This window comes from Sturnira hondurensis, unplaced genomic scaffold (assembly GCF_014824575.4).
Source record: "Sturnira hondurensis isolate 20B ecotype Veracruz unplaced genomic scaffold, ASM1482457v3 Scaffold0007208, whole genome shotgun sequence".
Lineage (NCBI taxonomy): Eukaryota > Metazoa > Chordata > Mammalia > Chiroptera > Phyllostomidae > Sturnira > Sturnira hondurensis.
Window position 1 is genome coordinate 2032571 of NW_028079839.1, and position 16467 is coordinate 2049037.

At 52.5% G+C, this 16467-nt stretch overlaps 2 protein-coding genes across 3 annotated transcripts in view; one reads left to right on the forward strand and one right to left on the reverse strand.

Annotated features, from left to right (window-relative positions):
* Positions 1-2141, reverse strand: part of DHX32 (DEAH-box helicase 32 (putative)) — a 35853-nt gene extending 33712 nt beyond the window's left edge. For both annotated transcript variants that reach the window (XM_037051173.1, XM_037051171.1), the window contains exon 1: positions 1886-2141. The gene's annotated coding sequence lies outside the window, so the exon portion shown is untranslated. The remainder of the gene's footprint in view (positions 1-1885) is intronic.
* A 116-nt stretch (positions 2142-2257) lies between these two features.
* The window catches only part of FANK1 (fibronectin type III and ankyrin repeat domains 1), a 51519-nt gene continuing 37309 nt past the window's right edge, over positions 2258-16467 (forward strand). The window contains exon 1 of the mRNA XM_037051188.1: positions 2258-2335. Within this exon, the coding sequence (XP_036907083.1) occupies positions 2323-2335 (13 nt within the window). The 5' untranslated portion in view covers positions 2258-2322. The remainder of the gene's footprint in view (positions 2336-16467) is intronic.

The window sequence follows — 16467 nt, forward strand, 5'->3', positions numbered from 1 at the left end:
CCCCCCCACCCCCCCCCCCCCCGCAAAGGAAAAACCAACACCTTCACCAGACATCTCAGGCCCTAGGCCTTCGGAGATTTTCTGACCGACCTTCTGACCTCCCCGTGTTTCCCCATTGCAAAAGACATCCCCTTATCTGAAGCAATTTCTCTGAAGCCCTTCTCCTGCGTCCAGCAGACAATCCCCGGGCGGGCGGGCGGCACTTCGGGGGAGAAAGACGAACTGAACACGGTCCCTGCTGCAGACTCTCCGTCCCCCATTTCCCTCTCCTACCAATCATCTCTGCCCAAGTACACTGTCCCCTGAAGTCACATGACAGAGTCCCCTATGACCTAAACTTTGTCCATGCAGCATCAACTTGACGCTACTGAGAAAGTCGTCCTTTTCCCAGTTCCATTTTCCCACCCTTCAAATCTGCGACTGCCAAATTTTCCGGGATCTGCAATTTATTTTTAACATTCTCTTTTTGCCGTTTTTTAAAAAAATGGGCATATGCCTAATCCTTTACTGTTTGGGGAAATGAAACCCTACCTCTTTCTTTTAATGTTAATAAATGCCAACCTTTTTATCACTATCTTGACACTTTTGATTATAGTATTACTCATAAGCACCACTGTTTGCTTCTTGGATGAAAAGACCAACCCATGATTTTGCTAATGATCTGAAAACACACAGCACAGAAGAACTGTTGATCTCATGATATTCCCTGTAAATATGCACCGCCCCATCTTTGCATTTCCGGAACAGCTGGGTAAGGCACCACGAAGTGTTCACTTTCCAACCTGCATTTATCACTTTCATATTTTAGCTGATGAGTTATGGCTTCTGTTGTCACACTGCTTGTCAATACCCACACATAAAGCTTCTCGCTTGGACAATTAATCTGGAAGTCTCCATACAGTCAGAGGGGAAGGCCTAACTTAGTGCAACATAATAAATATCCGTTTCTGTCATAGAATAACATACTTCTCTGTCTCCGTTAACGTCTGAATGATTCTAGTCCCAAGAGGAAGGTAATTCTCCTCCGTGCCCTTATCATCTACGGAATGGAAATCTCTCCATTGGCAAAGGATGAGCTATCACTTACACGACCTGGAGTGGGCTCTTCTTCCCACTTCCCGTAGGGACAGTCTAGAGTGCCAGCAGGAACTGACGAAGGGCAATGATCTCCAGACGGACCCGACCCGTGAGTCAATCAAGCGTCTGCCACCCCCCAGCACTTTCATTCGATTTCTTCTCCTTGCAGTTCATTTTTTCTTCACCGGAGACACTCGCCTTCTGGTTTGCATTTTTTTACAATCTCCCGGCTTCCTCCAGACGCAACCTGCACCCGTGTTTTACAAACCAGTCTTATGAAAGACCTTGGTGTGGGATAATGCTACATTTAACAGCCCCGTGGAGTTTGGGTACAAACCCTGTGGGCTGCTTCCGCAACTCCACCGAGCACCGGGAGGATTGAAACAAAACAGATACAAAAAAACTAACCTAACCAGAAAGCTCCGAGCCAGGCCCACTGCCTGAAATGTGACACTTGGGATGACAGTGCCCCGCGGGGCCAGGACATTCTCCCAGGCTCGGGAGTCCAAGGGACAGGTCGGACTGACTGCGGGCCGCAGTGGCTCCGAATGGCTCCGGGATTCCTCTACTAGGGCCACGAGGGTCCCTCCCCGGGGCTGGGCCGCCGCCCGGCTTCCGAGGGATCCCCCTGCCGGCAGGGCGGGTGTGCAAGCCTCGCCCCTCCCGCTGGGACGCGGGCGCCGGGGCAGCGGCGTCTCGGAGTCTGGGCCCAGTGGTCTGGGGTCCCGGGCGGGCAGAGGCCCCGAGGCGGCAGGGGGGCGCGCTGAGCCCCGTGGCCGCAACAGGTACGCCGGGGCCTGGCTTTTACCTGCAGCGGCGGTTCCGAGTCCGGGGCCGGAGGCCCAGGCTCCGCTGCCCTTCCCCGCCAGGCAGGCCGAGCTCGCAGACTCCCTGCCCCGACGGACGCCTCGGTACAGCGACTGGGGGCCCGCAGGTGCCCGCGCCCACGGCCGGGACGCACGCCGCGCCGGGGACACGAGGGCAGCCAGAAAGGGCGCGACCCCCGGACCAGAACTCAGGGGCAGGCTTCGGCCGGCCACCGGTCAGCCACCCACGCTCCGCGCCCCCGGCGACGTGCGGGCCCTCGCGCCGGCCAGCGTTTCTCGCGGCTTTTGGTCCCTCCCTCTCGCCGTCCTCCCGGCCCCGCCCCCGGTTGTCACGACAACCCGAGCGACGCCGGCAGCGGAGCGCAGGCGTTGAAGGGGCGGTGCCGGTGGTGGCCGGTGGGGCTCGGGAGCTGCGGACATGGAGCCCCAGAGTAAGGGGGCCAGGCGGGCGGGCAAGGGGTCGGGGGCTCCCCGGGAACGAGGAGGTGGGGGCGCCCCGCAAGCTTTTAACGCTTTCGACCTGAAAATACGGTTCCTCCCTCGCGCTTTTCTCTTTTGGAGAGAAAAGGGGCTACACCCTGCCGGGGGTGTCCGCCGGGAGCGGGGTGGTGCAGCCAGGGACTGCGGCGCCCCCAGGGCGTTCCTCCCAGAATGAGCCCCAGCAAGTCCACTTATTGTTACTATTACTGTCATTCTCATTATTCTGGTTAGTTGGGTTTATTCATTGCAAATAGCCTGCTTCTAAAACGTCAGCAGTTGGACCCGTACCGAGGCTGGGTCTTGCATTCATTAGAGACCCCGTCCTCTCTCCTCGTACTCTTTGACTTAAAGGAGAAAAAAGAGAGAAAAGAAAAGAGCTTTGCCCAAGCATATTTGATTAATTGCTAGAGGTTCTACAAGGCAGGACACGCAGAAAAATATTTTTCCTGTTAGTGTTTCACACATTCTTTGGCAAAAGCCGTGCATTCTGCAACGATCAGATCTAACAGGAGCGCTGAACTTTTTTTTTCAAACTTCGCTAGCGCCCCAGCGCATGGCCCTTCTTTCCCAAGTTAGTTTCGTTCCTTTTGTTCCCAAAATGAGACCAGTGTTTTCTACCAGGACTTGAAAGATTTTAAACGTTTGTAGAAGGATGCAGTTGGATTCTCAAATCCACCTTTGTTTGCACAATTTCAGAAATGGAAGTACTTAGACCCACTCTCTAGGAGAAATGCTGGCATTTCTTTTTTCCAGGCCATTATTTTCAACAAGATTTTAAAACTTTCTTTTAAACTCAGTTACTGAGGGGAGAGCTTGTAAGTTGTGCGTTATAGTTGCTTGAGTTGATTTGATGGTAGCCTGCCATTGCATTTTTAAATCTCTGGATTTAAAATCTCTACATTTTATGGATCCTATGAAAGAAAATTAACATACAACAATACTAAAATTGTTGTCTTGAGTCAGGCGGATGCCGGGCTGTGTATTTCTTCTCTCTCATGGTTCAGAGAAGAAATGAATGGAAGTGAAATACATATTTCAAAGAGAGCAACTGTCTTTCTCCAGGTTTATGTTATTATTTAGATGTATAACTATAAATTTCAGATTCTTCAGCATTCACTCATTCATGGTGTCTGATATGCCGCAGACACTGTCCTAGGGGTTGGGAATGATAAGTGTGGCAGTGGTTTTGGGGGCCATCCCTGGGAAACTGAGAGATGCTGCCCCAAGGACTATTGATGCTGCCCTAGGACCTAAGACAAGGCTGAGGAAGCTAACAGGAGCCAGATCACGAAGGCCTTGTGAAACCAGGTCAGAAACTGATCATGCAGATGAATTACATCTTATTTCCTTGAATTTGGCAATGGAAAATATTTGTTAAGTAATCCATGCTTGGCAAACAACGAAATTTATTCCTTTTTACATACTCGAGTGCTTTTATTGGTTCGATTTTAAATAATTCAAACAATGGCCATTTACATGAGGGAATTCTTTCACAGGCTAATAAACACCATTCCGGATGAATATTTACTAAACCATTTGCTATTATTAGTTAAAAGGACAAGATTAATAGATGACTTTTAAGGTCTATTTTAACTTCAAATTTTATTTCCATTCAGATTTTACCCAGGGCTCATTATTTCATTGTCTCAGAGATATTGGAGATCCCCGTGGATATGGTATTACCAAGTGTTACAGTTATGTATAACTATAATTATACTGTTATCAATATCACATTAAGAATATTATTTTATCAGTATTATCCAACATTTTAAACCTGATGTTTATACTCTACCTTTTTTTTTTTTACTGATGGGTTTTGAATAGCACTTTACAAGTGTGGTTGAATGTGGAATCAGCAAATGGATTAAAAGGAAGGATTTTTTAAATTTTTTTAAGACTTCAGTGTATATCCAAGGAACTACTAGAAATGACCCCCAAGTCAGTCTTTTCCATTCTGTTTCCACACACTTAGTTTTCTATTACTTTTAGGAACGACCTTTATTAACTGAGTCGTTAACATCCAATAAACACAAACTCTCACACCTCACAGCTGGATCCCACTCTGGAAACTGGCAGAGGACAGCAGGGGCCACTGCCTCTTACTGGATAGTAAGTCAGTGATCCAAGAAGTGAGTCCTCAGGGAGACAGGGACCGAGGAGCCCCGGCTGTTCCGGGTGGCCAGGCTCTTGGCTTATACGTTCACGTCTTTAATTACTTTCTTCCCTAACTAACTGCATGGTTGGAAAGATAACCCATGCATGAAATAGCGATGGCAAATGTACATCAAATTCCCTTTTTAAAAGAAAATATTTAAGTTCTCTCATTTCTCAGTGACAAATTCAAGGGGCAGCCTTGGGGGTCTTTAGCCCTCCCTCACATGACCTTTAGCCAACCAAATCTGCTAAGCAAATACATTCTGGGCCAAAAAAAAAAGTGCATATTTACCTGCTGCAGCATGAAGATAAGAACCCGGCTGTGACTTATAACCACATTGCAGTCTGCCCCTGAAACTCACCCTAGACAAAAATCGGGGCCTCGTTTCCAGCAGTTTCCTGATACACACCTGCCCTAGGAGAGGAGTGCGGAGTGGAGAGCTAAGCTACCCCTATAGCGAAGGGGCTGAGGCGTGCACTCAAAGGGGTCAGGACTTCTCTCTCTGCACCAGGCTTCTGCTGGTCTTCTCCCACTTTGAACAGGGTTTCTCTCTGTTCCCAATCACTGAAGCCAGAAGTCAGCGTCTTGCTTAACTCTCCTCTCACTCACCACCTGTTCCACCAGCCCCGCCCGCCGGCAGGGCTGCTTACTCCACCCTCAACACACACCCAAAGACTTTTCCTCCTTCCCTACTGTAATCTCGACTGTGCCAGCCACGTCTCGGGCTCTGTTGATTTCTGTTTTTCTTTCCCTCCCCACATGGGTCCTGCATCAGGAAGCCAGAGAGCATCACCTTGTTGGAATGCACATCACACCAGGTTTCTCCCAGGCCCAAATGGTCCAGGTTCTTAGGATCTAGCTGCTTCTTCATACTCAACCCATACGTGATCTTGGCTACATTATGCTTAAGGCGCGTTGGTCTTTTAGTTCCTTCAGCACATCAAGATCCTTTCAGGACCCTGAGAGATTTTCCCTCTGACTGGGGCACTTTCCCTCCCGCCCTGTCGGGGAGGACTCAGCCCCCTCTGGTCTTGGCTTACATGTCACCTCCCCCCTGAGTCCCTCATCTCCCCACTGAGTCCCGCCCCCCCCGCCCCCCAGCTCCTTCCTGTCTCTGCTCCTGTCTCTTCCTAGCCATGGTCACCATTTGTAATTCTTTGGGGAATTAAAACAAATCTACTTTATCCCTTGTGCCCGACACGGAGTGAGCTCCGGTCAGGCATTTGCCGAGTGGATGCGTCACTGTTAACAGCTGGCCGCCTTCCCTTATGTTCTTTTCTTAAGAGTCTCGTGGTGTGCTTTAAGAAGAAAGCCATTTAACTCTATGGCAGCGGGGGCTGTGCACCAGTGCAGTGTGAGGTGCTCTTGTGGAGTAGGCTTCAGGTCAACCTCATTTAAATTGGGTGCTTACCAATGTCAGGTGGATTGCCAATATAGCATTCCTTTTTCTTTACTAGACTGAATGAACTATTTGAAGAACCTCATTCTATCCAGAAAAATAAAGGAAATAGGCAAGTAATCTTGTTTTGGGGACCAAAGTACTGCCCGACCATAGACCCAACAAAATGTTGGCACTACTGTGGGCACTGGTGTGTTGATGCCTGAGAAACTAATAAGAATTTGAGTAATGAGCCCTGGCTGGTGTAACTCAGTGGATTGAGCGTGGGCCTGTGAAGCAAGGGATCACGGTTCGATTCCCAGTCAGGGCACATGCCTGGGTTGCAGGCCAGTTCCCAGTGGGGGACACATGAGAGGCAACCACACATTGATATTTCTCTCCCTCTCTCCTTCCCTTTCCCTCTTTCTGAAAATAAATAAATAAACTATTAAAAAAAAGAATTTGAGTAACGAATTACTTAAACCCAGGACGTTTTTAAAAGTCTGTGTAGCAATTTTTTTCAAGCAGTCTGAGCCCTTAAAACATATCAATTAGGTTGTAATTGAAATATTATCATTAAGAAGTAAATGCTTATATAAATCAAGTTAACTGAAACTAAAACAAACAATTCCACAGCCATACCTTTTAAAGAAATAGCTGCAGTTTAAAGTCCCCATCAAAATACTATAACTGATCGCGATCCTGACCTCCAGGTGCTCAGCCAGGCACAGGAAGGGGCGAAATGACTGGATGGCGGTGGCCTCTGTGTCTCACCGGAGCTCAGGTCTGCCCCAGCATCACCCCCCCCACTCCTCCCGATGCTGTGGGTCCCACGTCTCCCGACTGGGAAGAGGGAGCGCTGTCCCTGCAGGCCTGCTCTGGAGGCCCTGCCCAGTCTTGCCCAGGCCCTGCCCCAAGCGGCCAGTCAGATCACAGGCGGGGTGTGCATTCCAGCATCACCCAAGAATAGCCAGAGTGACTCACCCAGTATGGAAGGTGGTGCAGATGGTTACAGTGAACAACTCACACCAGTGTTCGGTGCCTGTCCGTGCCCACGGGGCTGGGAGGCAAGCCAGACATCCCTGAAGGTGCTCATCACTCTCAGGTCCCTCTGGCCTGCATGCTGGGGGCAGTCCTTTCTCGGACTCCAGGTGCCAGCTCCTTTAGCTGTGCTCTGACCCCTTCCAGACCCTCCCTGGCCTTGTCTTCTGGGGAGGGTCCTCTCATTCTCCCACCCTCCTGCTTCCTTGTCTCTGCCTTGGACGTGCTCACCGCGCCCACCCCCGGCCCCCGCCACCTGTCAGTCCTAGAAGACGTCTCCAGCACATCGCCTTCCCTTGGAAACTGCTCTCCATTCACTGCCTGGGTGGCCTTCCTTCCTGTTGACTGGCTTCCTCTCTGCTCTGCCCACATTTTGGAATAAGGTTACCAGTAGCTCCCAACTACATGTCATCAGTTTCAACTACCCGAGGAGACACTGAATTTACTTTCTTTATTTTTTTTAAATTTTATTTATTTATTTTCAGAGAGAGGGGGAGGGAAGGAGAGAGAGGGAGAGAAATATCAATGTGTGGTTGCCTCTCATGTGTCCCCCACTGGGAACTGGCCTGCAACCCAGGCATGTGCCCTGACTGGGAACCGAACTGCGATCGTGTGGTTCGCAGTGAATTTACTTTCTTAATTCTAAAGTCTAAGGGAGAGGGTTCCTATGAAGTCAGCTGTGTCAGAGGCCCGCCCCGTGGTGGAAGGATGGCAGGGGGGGAGGCGTGTCCACAACACTTAGAGGTTGCGCGTCGGGGGCACCGTCCAACAAACAAGGCAGGTGTGTGGAGCCGCGGCAGTTCCGTGCCGTGTGCGTGGCTCTGCAGCGTGTTGCCTGGTCCGTTAGGGGGAGGCCTCTTCTTCCCTGAGCCATGCCCCCATCATGGACGCAGCAGAAGCCGGGACTGACGTAATAGAGTTAGTTCTAAGATCCATTCAGGGGACTGGGTACCTACTTTTTATGACTCGACTGCTGCATCTTGCAAGGCGACAGAGATGAGAATTGCTAAAACTCAGGGCGGCGTTGCAGCCAGGTCTTGCTGACCAGTAGAAAAGTACCTCTTATTCTTTTATGGGGAGCGGCACAAACCTACAGATGCTCAATGTCTGACCCCGCGGTTATTCATTCGGGACTTTGCTTTCCCGTTTCTCAGAGGGAAGTGATCGTGACAGCGTTCTTCAGGAAACCCGTGTCCCTGCTTGTACCTCCCTTCTTGTCCTCTGGGCTTTGAGGCGTCTCTCGTACAGATTAATACGGACAGTTTAGCGGGACAGGAAAAAATCCGAGGCAGCCCCGGAATTCTCACTTCCGGGTCCGTAAGAGGAACAGAACTGGCAGCTCCATACGAGGCCGCGTGGGGGTCAGAGCGGGGCCGCCTGGTCTCCAGCAGGAGAAACGTTGACGCCCCACCCCCCGCACACTGAGCAGTCGCTGTTGACACAGTGGGCAGGAAGCCACCTCCACCCCTTCCCCATCAGGGACCAAGCACGACAAAGTTCAAGACAAAACTCTCCAGTTCATTGCAAGCATGAGGTTGAGGATGGCTTAGCTCAGTGACCGATCCCAGTGGAATTCAGGCTGCGACCCCTCGGAGTGTTTCTGCCTCCCGGAAGGTGCTGCTTCGTCTGTCCTGACGGACTAGGAGACAGGAAGGCCTACACCTCCCGTCGGAGGCTCAGGGACTTGGCATGACAGTGTGTGTTCGGGTCAGCTCCCCACTGTGGACTGGAGGTGGGCCGTGCAGATCTTTCAGGGGGCAGCGATTTCTCCCCAAGACTGGCGGTGGCCCATTTCTGCACAGTATCTATGGGATTATGCGACTTGTCCTAATGTACGCTCCGTATATATGGCATAAACGTATGTACACACACATAGAGATACGTATGTCTATACTTCTTATTTTGAAAACTTCAGAGCCATGGCGTAGCCTGAAGAGTCACACAGCGACGGCCACTTACCTACTCTTCCCAGTTTGCCCCGCCCGGTTCGCCCCCACTCTGGTTTTCATGGGCTCTCTCCCTCCCTCGCTCCCCCCCGCCCCGCTCTGCCTAGACACACACCCACACATTCTTGCTGAGCCATTTGAAAATGATTGCACATCACGCCACTTCAGTCCTGAACACGTCAGCATGTTTCTGCTAAGAACTGGGACACTGTCCCCTGTGACCGCGGTTCCATGAATGCACCCCCTGAACTGAACACACCCGTGTTATGTCATCTGCAGTCCCCGCTCACGCTCCCGGGTAGGATGAACAATGGCCTTTATGGCTGTTTTTTNACTGGAGGTGGGCTGTGCAGATCTTTCAAGGGGCAGCGATTTCTCCCCAAGACTGGCGGTGGCCCATTTCTGCACAGTATCTATGGGATTATGCGACTCGTCCTAATGTACGCTCCGTATATGTGGCATAAACGTATGTACACACACATAGAGATACGTATGTCTATACTTCTTATTTTGAAAACTTCAGAGCCATGGCGTAGCCTGAAGAGTCACACAGCGACGGCCACTTACCTACTCTTCCCAGTTTGCCCCGCCCGGTTCGCCCCCACTCTGGTTTTCATGGGCTCTCTCCCTCCCTCGCTCCCCCCCGCCCCGCTCTGCCTAGACACACACCCACACATTCTTGCTGAGCCATTTGAAAATGATTGCACATCACGCCACTTCAGTCCTGAACACGTCAGCATGTTTCTGCTAAGAACTGGGACACTGTCCCCTGTGACCGCGGTTCCATGAATGCACCCCCTGAACTGAACACACCCGTGTTATGTCATCTGCAGTCCCCGCTCACGCTCCCGGGTAGGATGAACAATGGCCTTTATGGCTGTTTTTTTCCTTTTTAGATGACCAGGACCTAACCCAGGACTGCACACTGTGTTTAATTGCCATGTTCCTCTAGTCCCCTTAAAGCTAGGGCCGTCTCCCGTATACATGTTTTCTTCCATGACACCGATGGTTTTGAAACAGCCAAGCCAACTGTCTAATAGAATCTTCCAGGCAGGATTTGTCTCGTTGTTCCTCATGATATTTTACGTCAAGTATTTGTACAAGGAATGCTATGTCACACTGATGCGATGAGGTCGTGTCCCTTCCTATTCAGGGGCACAGGATATCAGTTCTGCATAATATTTTGATACAATGTCATTGCCGCCTCTGAAATAGGAGAGACTAATTTTCTGGAAAAAAGCAGTGAAGAGCCAGGGAGTCAGTGAGGAAGAAGAAAGCGAGTCCGTCCAGGCTGCCCGACCGGCGCTGTCTGGAGTCGGCCCCTTCTGGTTAAGTCGCAGCTCGGCGCTTCGCCCTGTGCCGGAGTGGGGGGCTGGTGGCAGGTGGCGTGGACGTGAAAACAGGCCCCTCTTCTCTTGGAAGCCCCTGCTGGCGGAGGGGGACCTAACAGCTCAGGATATTGCCCGGTGGGATGAGAACATTTTTAGGCTCTAGGTCAGGAGCACGCGTGGCAAGGGCAGGAAGCAGTGGCTCAGGTCGTTGGACTACGCCACACGCTCCGTGTTTCCGTGTTCACGGCTCCCACTGTGCGTGTGCACTGACGACTCTGATCGAGCCCGTCTTTCCTCTGCCTTCCACCCCAGCTGTGCTCACTCCCGTCTGTATTCCTTCCCTCGTGCTGGCTGGCCCAGGCCCCACCCTCCAGGCCCCCCGCCCCCCATGTCCATGGCAGCCAGCCACCACGAGGGGCCCTGGTGACCCCACATGCCCCCCGGTTCCTCACCTCCGTGCCGCACCTCACTGCACCAGGGCTGGGCCGTGTGGCCCACAGCAGGTGGCAGGTGCAATGTGTCACTCCTGAGATTCGGTAACAAAAGGGACCCCTGCCTTGGGCTGGCCTTCAGCCTCCCTCCCTCTCTTTCACATTCTCCATCTTTTTCGGATCACCAAAAATTTCCACGTCACGAACACGCTCAAGCACCCTTCGGAATGGCCGGCGTGGTGAGGAGCAGAGGCCGGGAAGCAGCCGGGACTGGCTCCCACCAACAGCCCCGTGGGTGAGCTTGCAGGCAGGTGCCCCTTGGCAGCCGGGCCTTGGGCTGACAGCAGCTCTGGTGCGCAATCTGACCGCCAACTGGAGGGAAGCTCCGAGCCACACCCACCAGCTAAGCCATTCCTGGGTTCCTGACCCTCAAATACTGCGAGATCATCGCGACTTGTCCCATTCAGCCACTAAATTGTGGGGTAATGTGTCACGTAGCCTCGGAATCAGAAACCGTCTGTGTCTGTTACAGTGACGCCCGGCGCTCCTGCCTCCAGCCCGTGCCGGTCTCTCCCCTCGAGAATTCCCTGTGCACTTTGTTGTCTTTCCCCTCTTCCTAGACGTTACCATTTCACTTTTTGGATAAGAGTAATAGAGTCACGGGTTTTGGAAAATCAAAAATTACGTGTATGCAGTGAGAAGTCTCATTTTGGTTGCACCGCTGCCTAGTCCCTGCCCTTGTGTGATTCAGAAACGGCTTAAACATTCTGTGTGCAAGTGCATTTTCTGCAGCTGACCTTGAACAAAGCAGGGCTTGGGGTGCCGACCCTCCCTCCCACTCAAAAACTCACATGTGACTCTAGTTGGCCCTCTGCACACGCGGATGTCCAGCCGTGGAGGTGGCCCTGGAACAGCACGGGACTGAACCCTGCAGGTCAATTCAGGAACGTCCGTGTGTGAGTGGATGCTCAGTTCAAACCCGTGCAGTTCCTGAGTCAGCTGTGGGCTGCATTCCTCTCTCCGCCCTGTCCGGTCCGCGCCTCACCTAGTGTGGCCTTTGGGAGGGCTTTCTGTTGAGTCCGTGATGAGCTGTCCCGTCTAGGATAGTGTCCTGTGTAGTGCAGATCTCCTGTAGTCCATTCCACTAGGGACACACCCCCAGTTTGTCTCCACGCTCTCGCTTTCGAGATCGGCAGAATGAGAGGTGTCCACGTGCTAATCCCCAGCACCCATGAGTGTGTCAACGGCCACAGCTGAGGGGCTTTGCGCCACGATCAAGGATGGTGAGGTGGGGAGATGGGCCTGGGTTACCCAGGTGGCCCAGTGAGGGGTCATGGGTCCTCGTAAGAGGGAGGCAGGAGGGTTGGAATCCGGAATACGACGTGAGGTAGCAGCGCGGGCAGAGGGATGTGGGTTGGGAACCAAGGACCACGGGGAGCCTCGGTTCGGAAGCGACCTCCCCCCTAGAGCCCGGAGGAGGAGCAGGCTCTTGGTCTTAGCTGGGCAAGTCCCGATTTGGACTTGTGGCTTCCACCCCCGAGAGGTAGCAAGTCTCTCCTATTCCGCGTTGCTTCGTCCGTCGACCTGGGGCACAGTGCCGTAGGGGGCCAGTCCGGCTGTTGTTCCCGGCAATTGTAAGCAGGCTCGCATTACACAACCTGTGTATCTGAGCCTTCGGCTTTGTGAGTGTGTGTTTGCAGAGCAGATGTCTCGCTGCAGAACTGCCCGGAGGCAGGGGTAGTTTTGGTCCCTGTCACATCTGTTTTCCATCCTGTCTGGTGTGGCTCGGTGGGCTGGGCGTTGCCGGGCAGAGTGAAGGGTCGCCGGTCAGATACGGGTGTTTCCCTCCCTGTCTGTCTCCCTCCTTTTCCCTCTCTCTAAGAAGAAATGAATAAAGTCTATAAAAAAATCTGTTTTCCACAGCCCCCACACCACGCGTGAGCTCAAACTTTGGGACTTTTACTCTTGTGCTGGTGAAAAACCCCGGCTCTGCCTGCGGCATCGTTACAGCGCACCCCTCGTCAGCACGGCACGTTAGGGTTTCCTCGGGGCTCAGACCACGTCCTTGCTCGCCCTTGTCCTCCTCCTCCTTCCTGCCATAGAGCAGGTTCTCTCGACTGAAGGACAAAAGGAAATCGTGTGTCCAAAGGCATTGGTTTGACAGTAGTTTGTGGACAAAACGTGTGATGTAGAATCCATTTTATCCAAGTTCCATTTATGACAACAAAGTGTTTTCCTCTGTTTGGGGTGAAAACATCCTAACTGCAATCATTGATGAGTGAATAGCTAGCACCTGGTTGCCTGGCAACGCCCTGATCATTTCTGATGAGCGATGGATTCAAGGGCGGTTGACAAATACCCAGCAGCCTCTGTGCCCCCGCCGCTACCACAGACCTTGCTCAGTGAGGCCGACAGAAGCCAGGCCCCTCCCGGTCACGGCCCTGACGACTGTTTGCACTTGAGCTACAACCTGTTCGTGGTGCCACAGTGCCACGGCTGCGCCAGAGGCTGGAACAGAAGTGCTTTCCCGCCGGAGAGTGAGGCAAATGTAAACTTCCGCCTCCCTCCCTCCACGCAGCTCACCCCTCTGTTCCTCCTGTTTCCTGGTTGTTTGCACTGCCCACACCTCTATTTGCTTTCAGATCCGAAAGCCGCAGGGAAAGAGGAAGCTTTCACCGTCTTTAAAACACTGGAGACTTGAATTAGGTTGCTTTTGAGAACAACGCAGCCTCGTCGGTTCGAAATTTAATAAAGAATTGTAGGGGGTTCTGATTGAGAAGTATCCTGGTCAATCACTGGAGCTGTTAGCTAAATATTTTCTTTCATTTAATATGCAGTATTCGGCTTCCATGCAAACCAGTGTTAGTACAAATATGGAATTTTCAGAAAGTCCAAGAAACCATGGAAGTTAATGAATTCAGTGCAATAAATCACGGAAACACGACACAAAATGAAAATGTCCGTTGACAGCGAGCTTAGTTATCGAAACTCTTTGTTTCCTAGAAAGGGAAACGGGTCAACAATGAAGCCTTTGAGGAGCAGCGCGGGCCCCCTTGCTGTGGGGAGCGGGTGATTGTTGACAGGACGGGCCAACGTTTCAGAGACGCAGAAGCCAAACAGATGACGCGAAGGCAGAGCCGCAACACTGCCTCGCAGGCCCACCTTGTGACCCTCGCTGACGCGGGACGACACCTGACTTGAGTCCTCGGCGCCCACCACAGGAGGGCTTGCTGGTGAAGCAAATGCTGACCTGGGCCTGGCACAGGCCAGCCATCACTGCTCAGCCATCAGCCGGTGCCCCGGTCACGGACCTGGGGGGCAGCAGGTCGGCTGGCCCAGTGGTCCATCCCCGCCCCCCTCCTCCCACCCTGCTTCCCAGCGGCCACCGTTTCCTCTGAGTTCATTTCAGATGAGCACAAACCCACTGGCAATGCCATCGCAGTACCCAGCGCACTTAGCCTCTACACCTGGGCCTGAGGCTGTCACAGTGCAGGACGCTGCTCCTTCCACCAGAAAGCAGGTTCCTGTGGGCAGCAGCTGTCCCCCAACACAGGGCATGTGTGACAGTCCTCGGTCTTTGAGGGGCCACATTCTAAGTTTGCGTTCCTGTTTTCCGTTTTCCAAAACTTAGTTGTGCGTCTGGTTTTGTACCTTTCACCAAGCCTTGGTGATCCGTCTTTACGTGGTCCCAAACCACGCACGCCCTCTGCCTCAGCTGGGCTGACCCCCAGGGACAAGGCCACCCTGCCTGCTCTCACTGCGTCACCAGTGTGTTTGTGGCGTGGACACTGGGTAGGCACTCAGGTATCGGTTGAATAAGTAAACAGAGACCAGGAAATGTGGGCAGGATTGGAGACATGAAGGTGGAGGAGCCTAGAGTGACGGGATTAGGAGATGCAGCCCACAGCAGTGGTTCCTAAACACACTCGCATTAGTCTCCCCTAAGCAGAAAAATGAATCCTCCCTGGAAGAGAAATTAAATACTGAGGAATAAGATTTTTGTCAGATACGGTTGAACTTCGGAAGGCCGCAAAGGGCCCTTGTCATATCTAAGATCTTCCCCCCTCAGCTCCCAGAACTGACCTGGGGGCGTTGCCCCCATGGAAAGCGCATGGTCTGAGGCCCAGGCCCCCTGTCTCTGGTGGGCCTGCTTCCACTTCCTGAGGGTCTGATTGGAAGCTGGTGTGTGAGCTTCTGGGTTGGGCTGGGCCTGAGGCAAAGTGACGTGGGCCTGCAGCAGCGAGCTGGGGGGGGGGGTCATGGCAGCGGGAGGCAGGAAGCAGTTGTCACCACCTGGGGGGGTGGTTGGGGGTGGCAGGAGGACTGGGAGAGGCCACTAGACCCCGCTTTAGTGGGAAGAGGTCCAGGGAGATACAGCCTGAAAACAACCCAGGAGTGGCTTTGCCGTGGGGGGCAGGGCTCTCCCTCCAAGGGACAGATTTATCTGTGTGCATCCAGAGACCAGAAAGTCACCCGCATACCCAGGAGCTCTCCCCAACTTCACTCGCTGTGAAGTCGGGGCGAGGGGCTGCTGGGCGTGACCGGAAGACCAGAGAGTGTGATCAGGACACCACAGACGTTGCCCGTTGAAGCTCAGGTTGTTCCCTACGATTTGTGATTGATGGACATTTTCAAAGTCTAGATCGCTCCATGCACCTACTTGGCAGTTTGTGATAACGGTTTGTGATGGACAGTTTGTTTACTCTGCCTATTTTGCTTCCGTGGGTATGGAAATGCAACGAGAGGGGAAAGAGGAATTCCGGCAACGGAAAGGAGGAGCTATCAGCGTTCCTTCACACGGGTGTACAGATTTCTAAAAGGAGAACCCTGGGTGGGCGGGAACAGATCATTCTGATGGCCTGATGTGTGCGTCCGGCATAAACACTCTGCAGTTCAGACGCTCGCCATCCCCATCATTCCCAGCAGCCAGACGGTGTCCGTAGATAGGGCGGTGAAACACCATGTGACGGAGTCACACACTGGAATGGCGTTCCTCCTGAAAGGGGCAGGGAATCCGGACACGGGCTGCAACACGGATGAGACCTGAAGACACTGTGCCAGGTGAAACGAGCCCGTCACGGAGAGACAGATGCTTTATGACTCCACTGTGAAAAGGCAAAACAATTTGCTAAGGAGTCTGATGTCCTGTGCTCCGGAGAAAACAATCCGTGGGTAGGGGGTGGGAGGTGGCGGGAGTGGGGGCGCCGTTCTTCTGCAGGGAACCCATTTTCCAGAGCGACAGAAGCTGCAATGCAGGGACAGGGTGTGACTGGCTGGGACCGCCTATCTAGAAAAATCGAGAAACAAGGAAGTAAGATGGAGCCTGGAGTTGGCTTGGCGTCTGGGGACTGGCTGACTCATCTCTGCTCATGCGGAGCAGGGACCCCCTAGCTCCATCATGGGCCTAGAAATTTACTTTGACGCCACTTACCTCGAGTGGCCAAGTTCATGGAAAGCAGAGTGGTGGTCAGCAACGCCTGGGGGGAGGGGAAGCGGGGAGCCGTTGAGTGGGTGGGGACAGGGTTTTAGTTCAAGATGGTGAAGTTCTGGAGTAGATGGTGCTGATGGATTACAACCATGTCAATATCCCAAATGCCACTAAACTGAACACATAAAAATGGTTACAATGGTAAATCTTGTTATATATATGTATATGTATTGTATACATATGTACCACATAAAAATATTTTAGAATATCTGCTATTTGAGCACCTATTAGATGCTATGTGCCTTGCATACAATTCCATTAATTCTGAAAACTACCCTGCATAGTAAATAAACATAGCCATAGTTCACAGGTG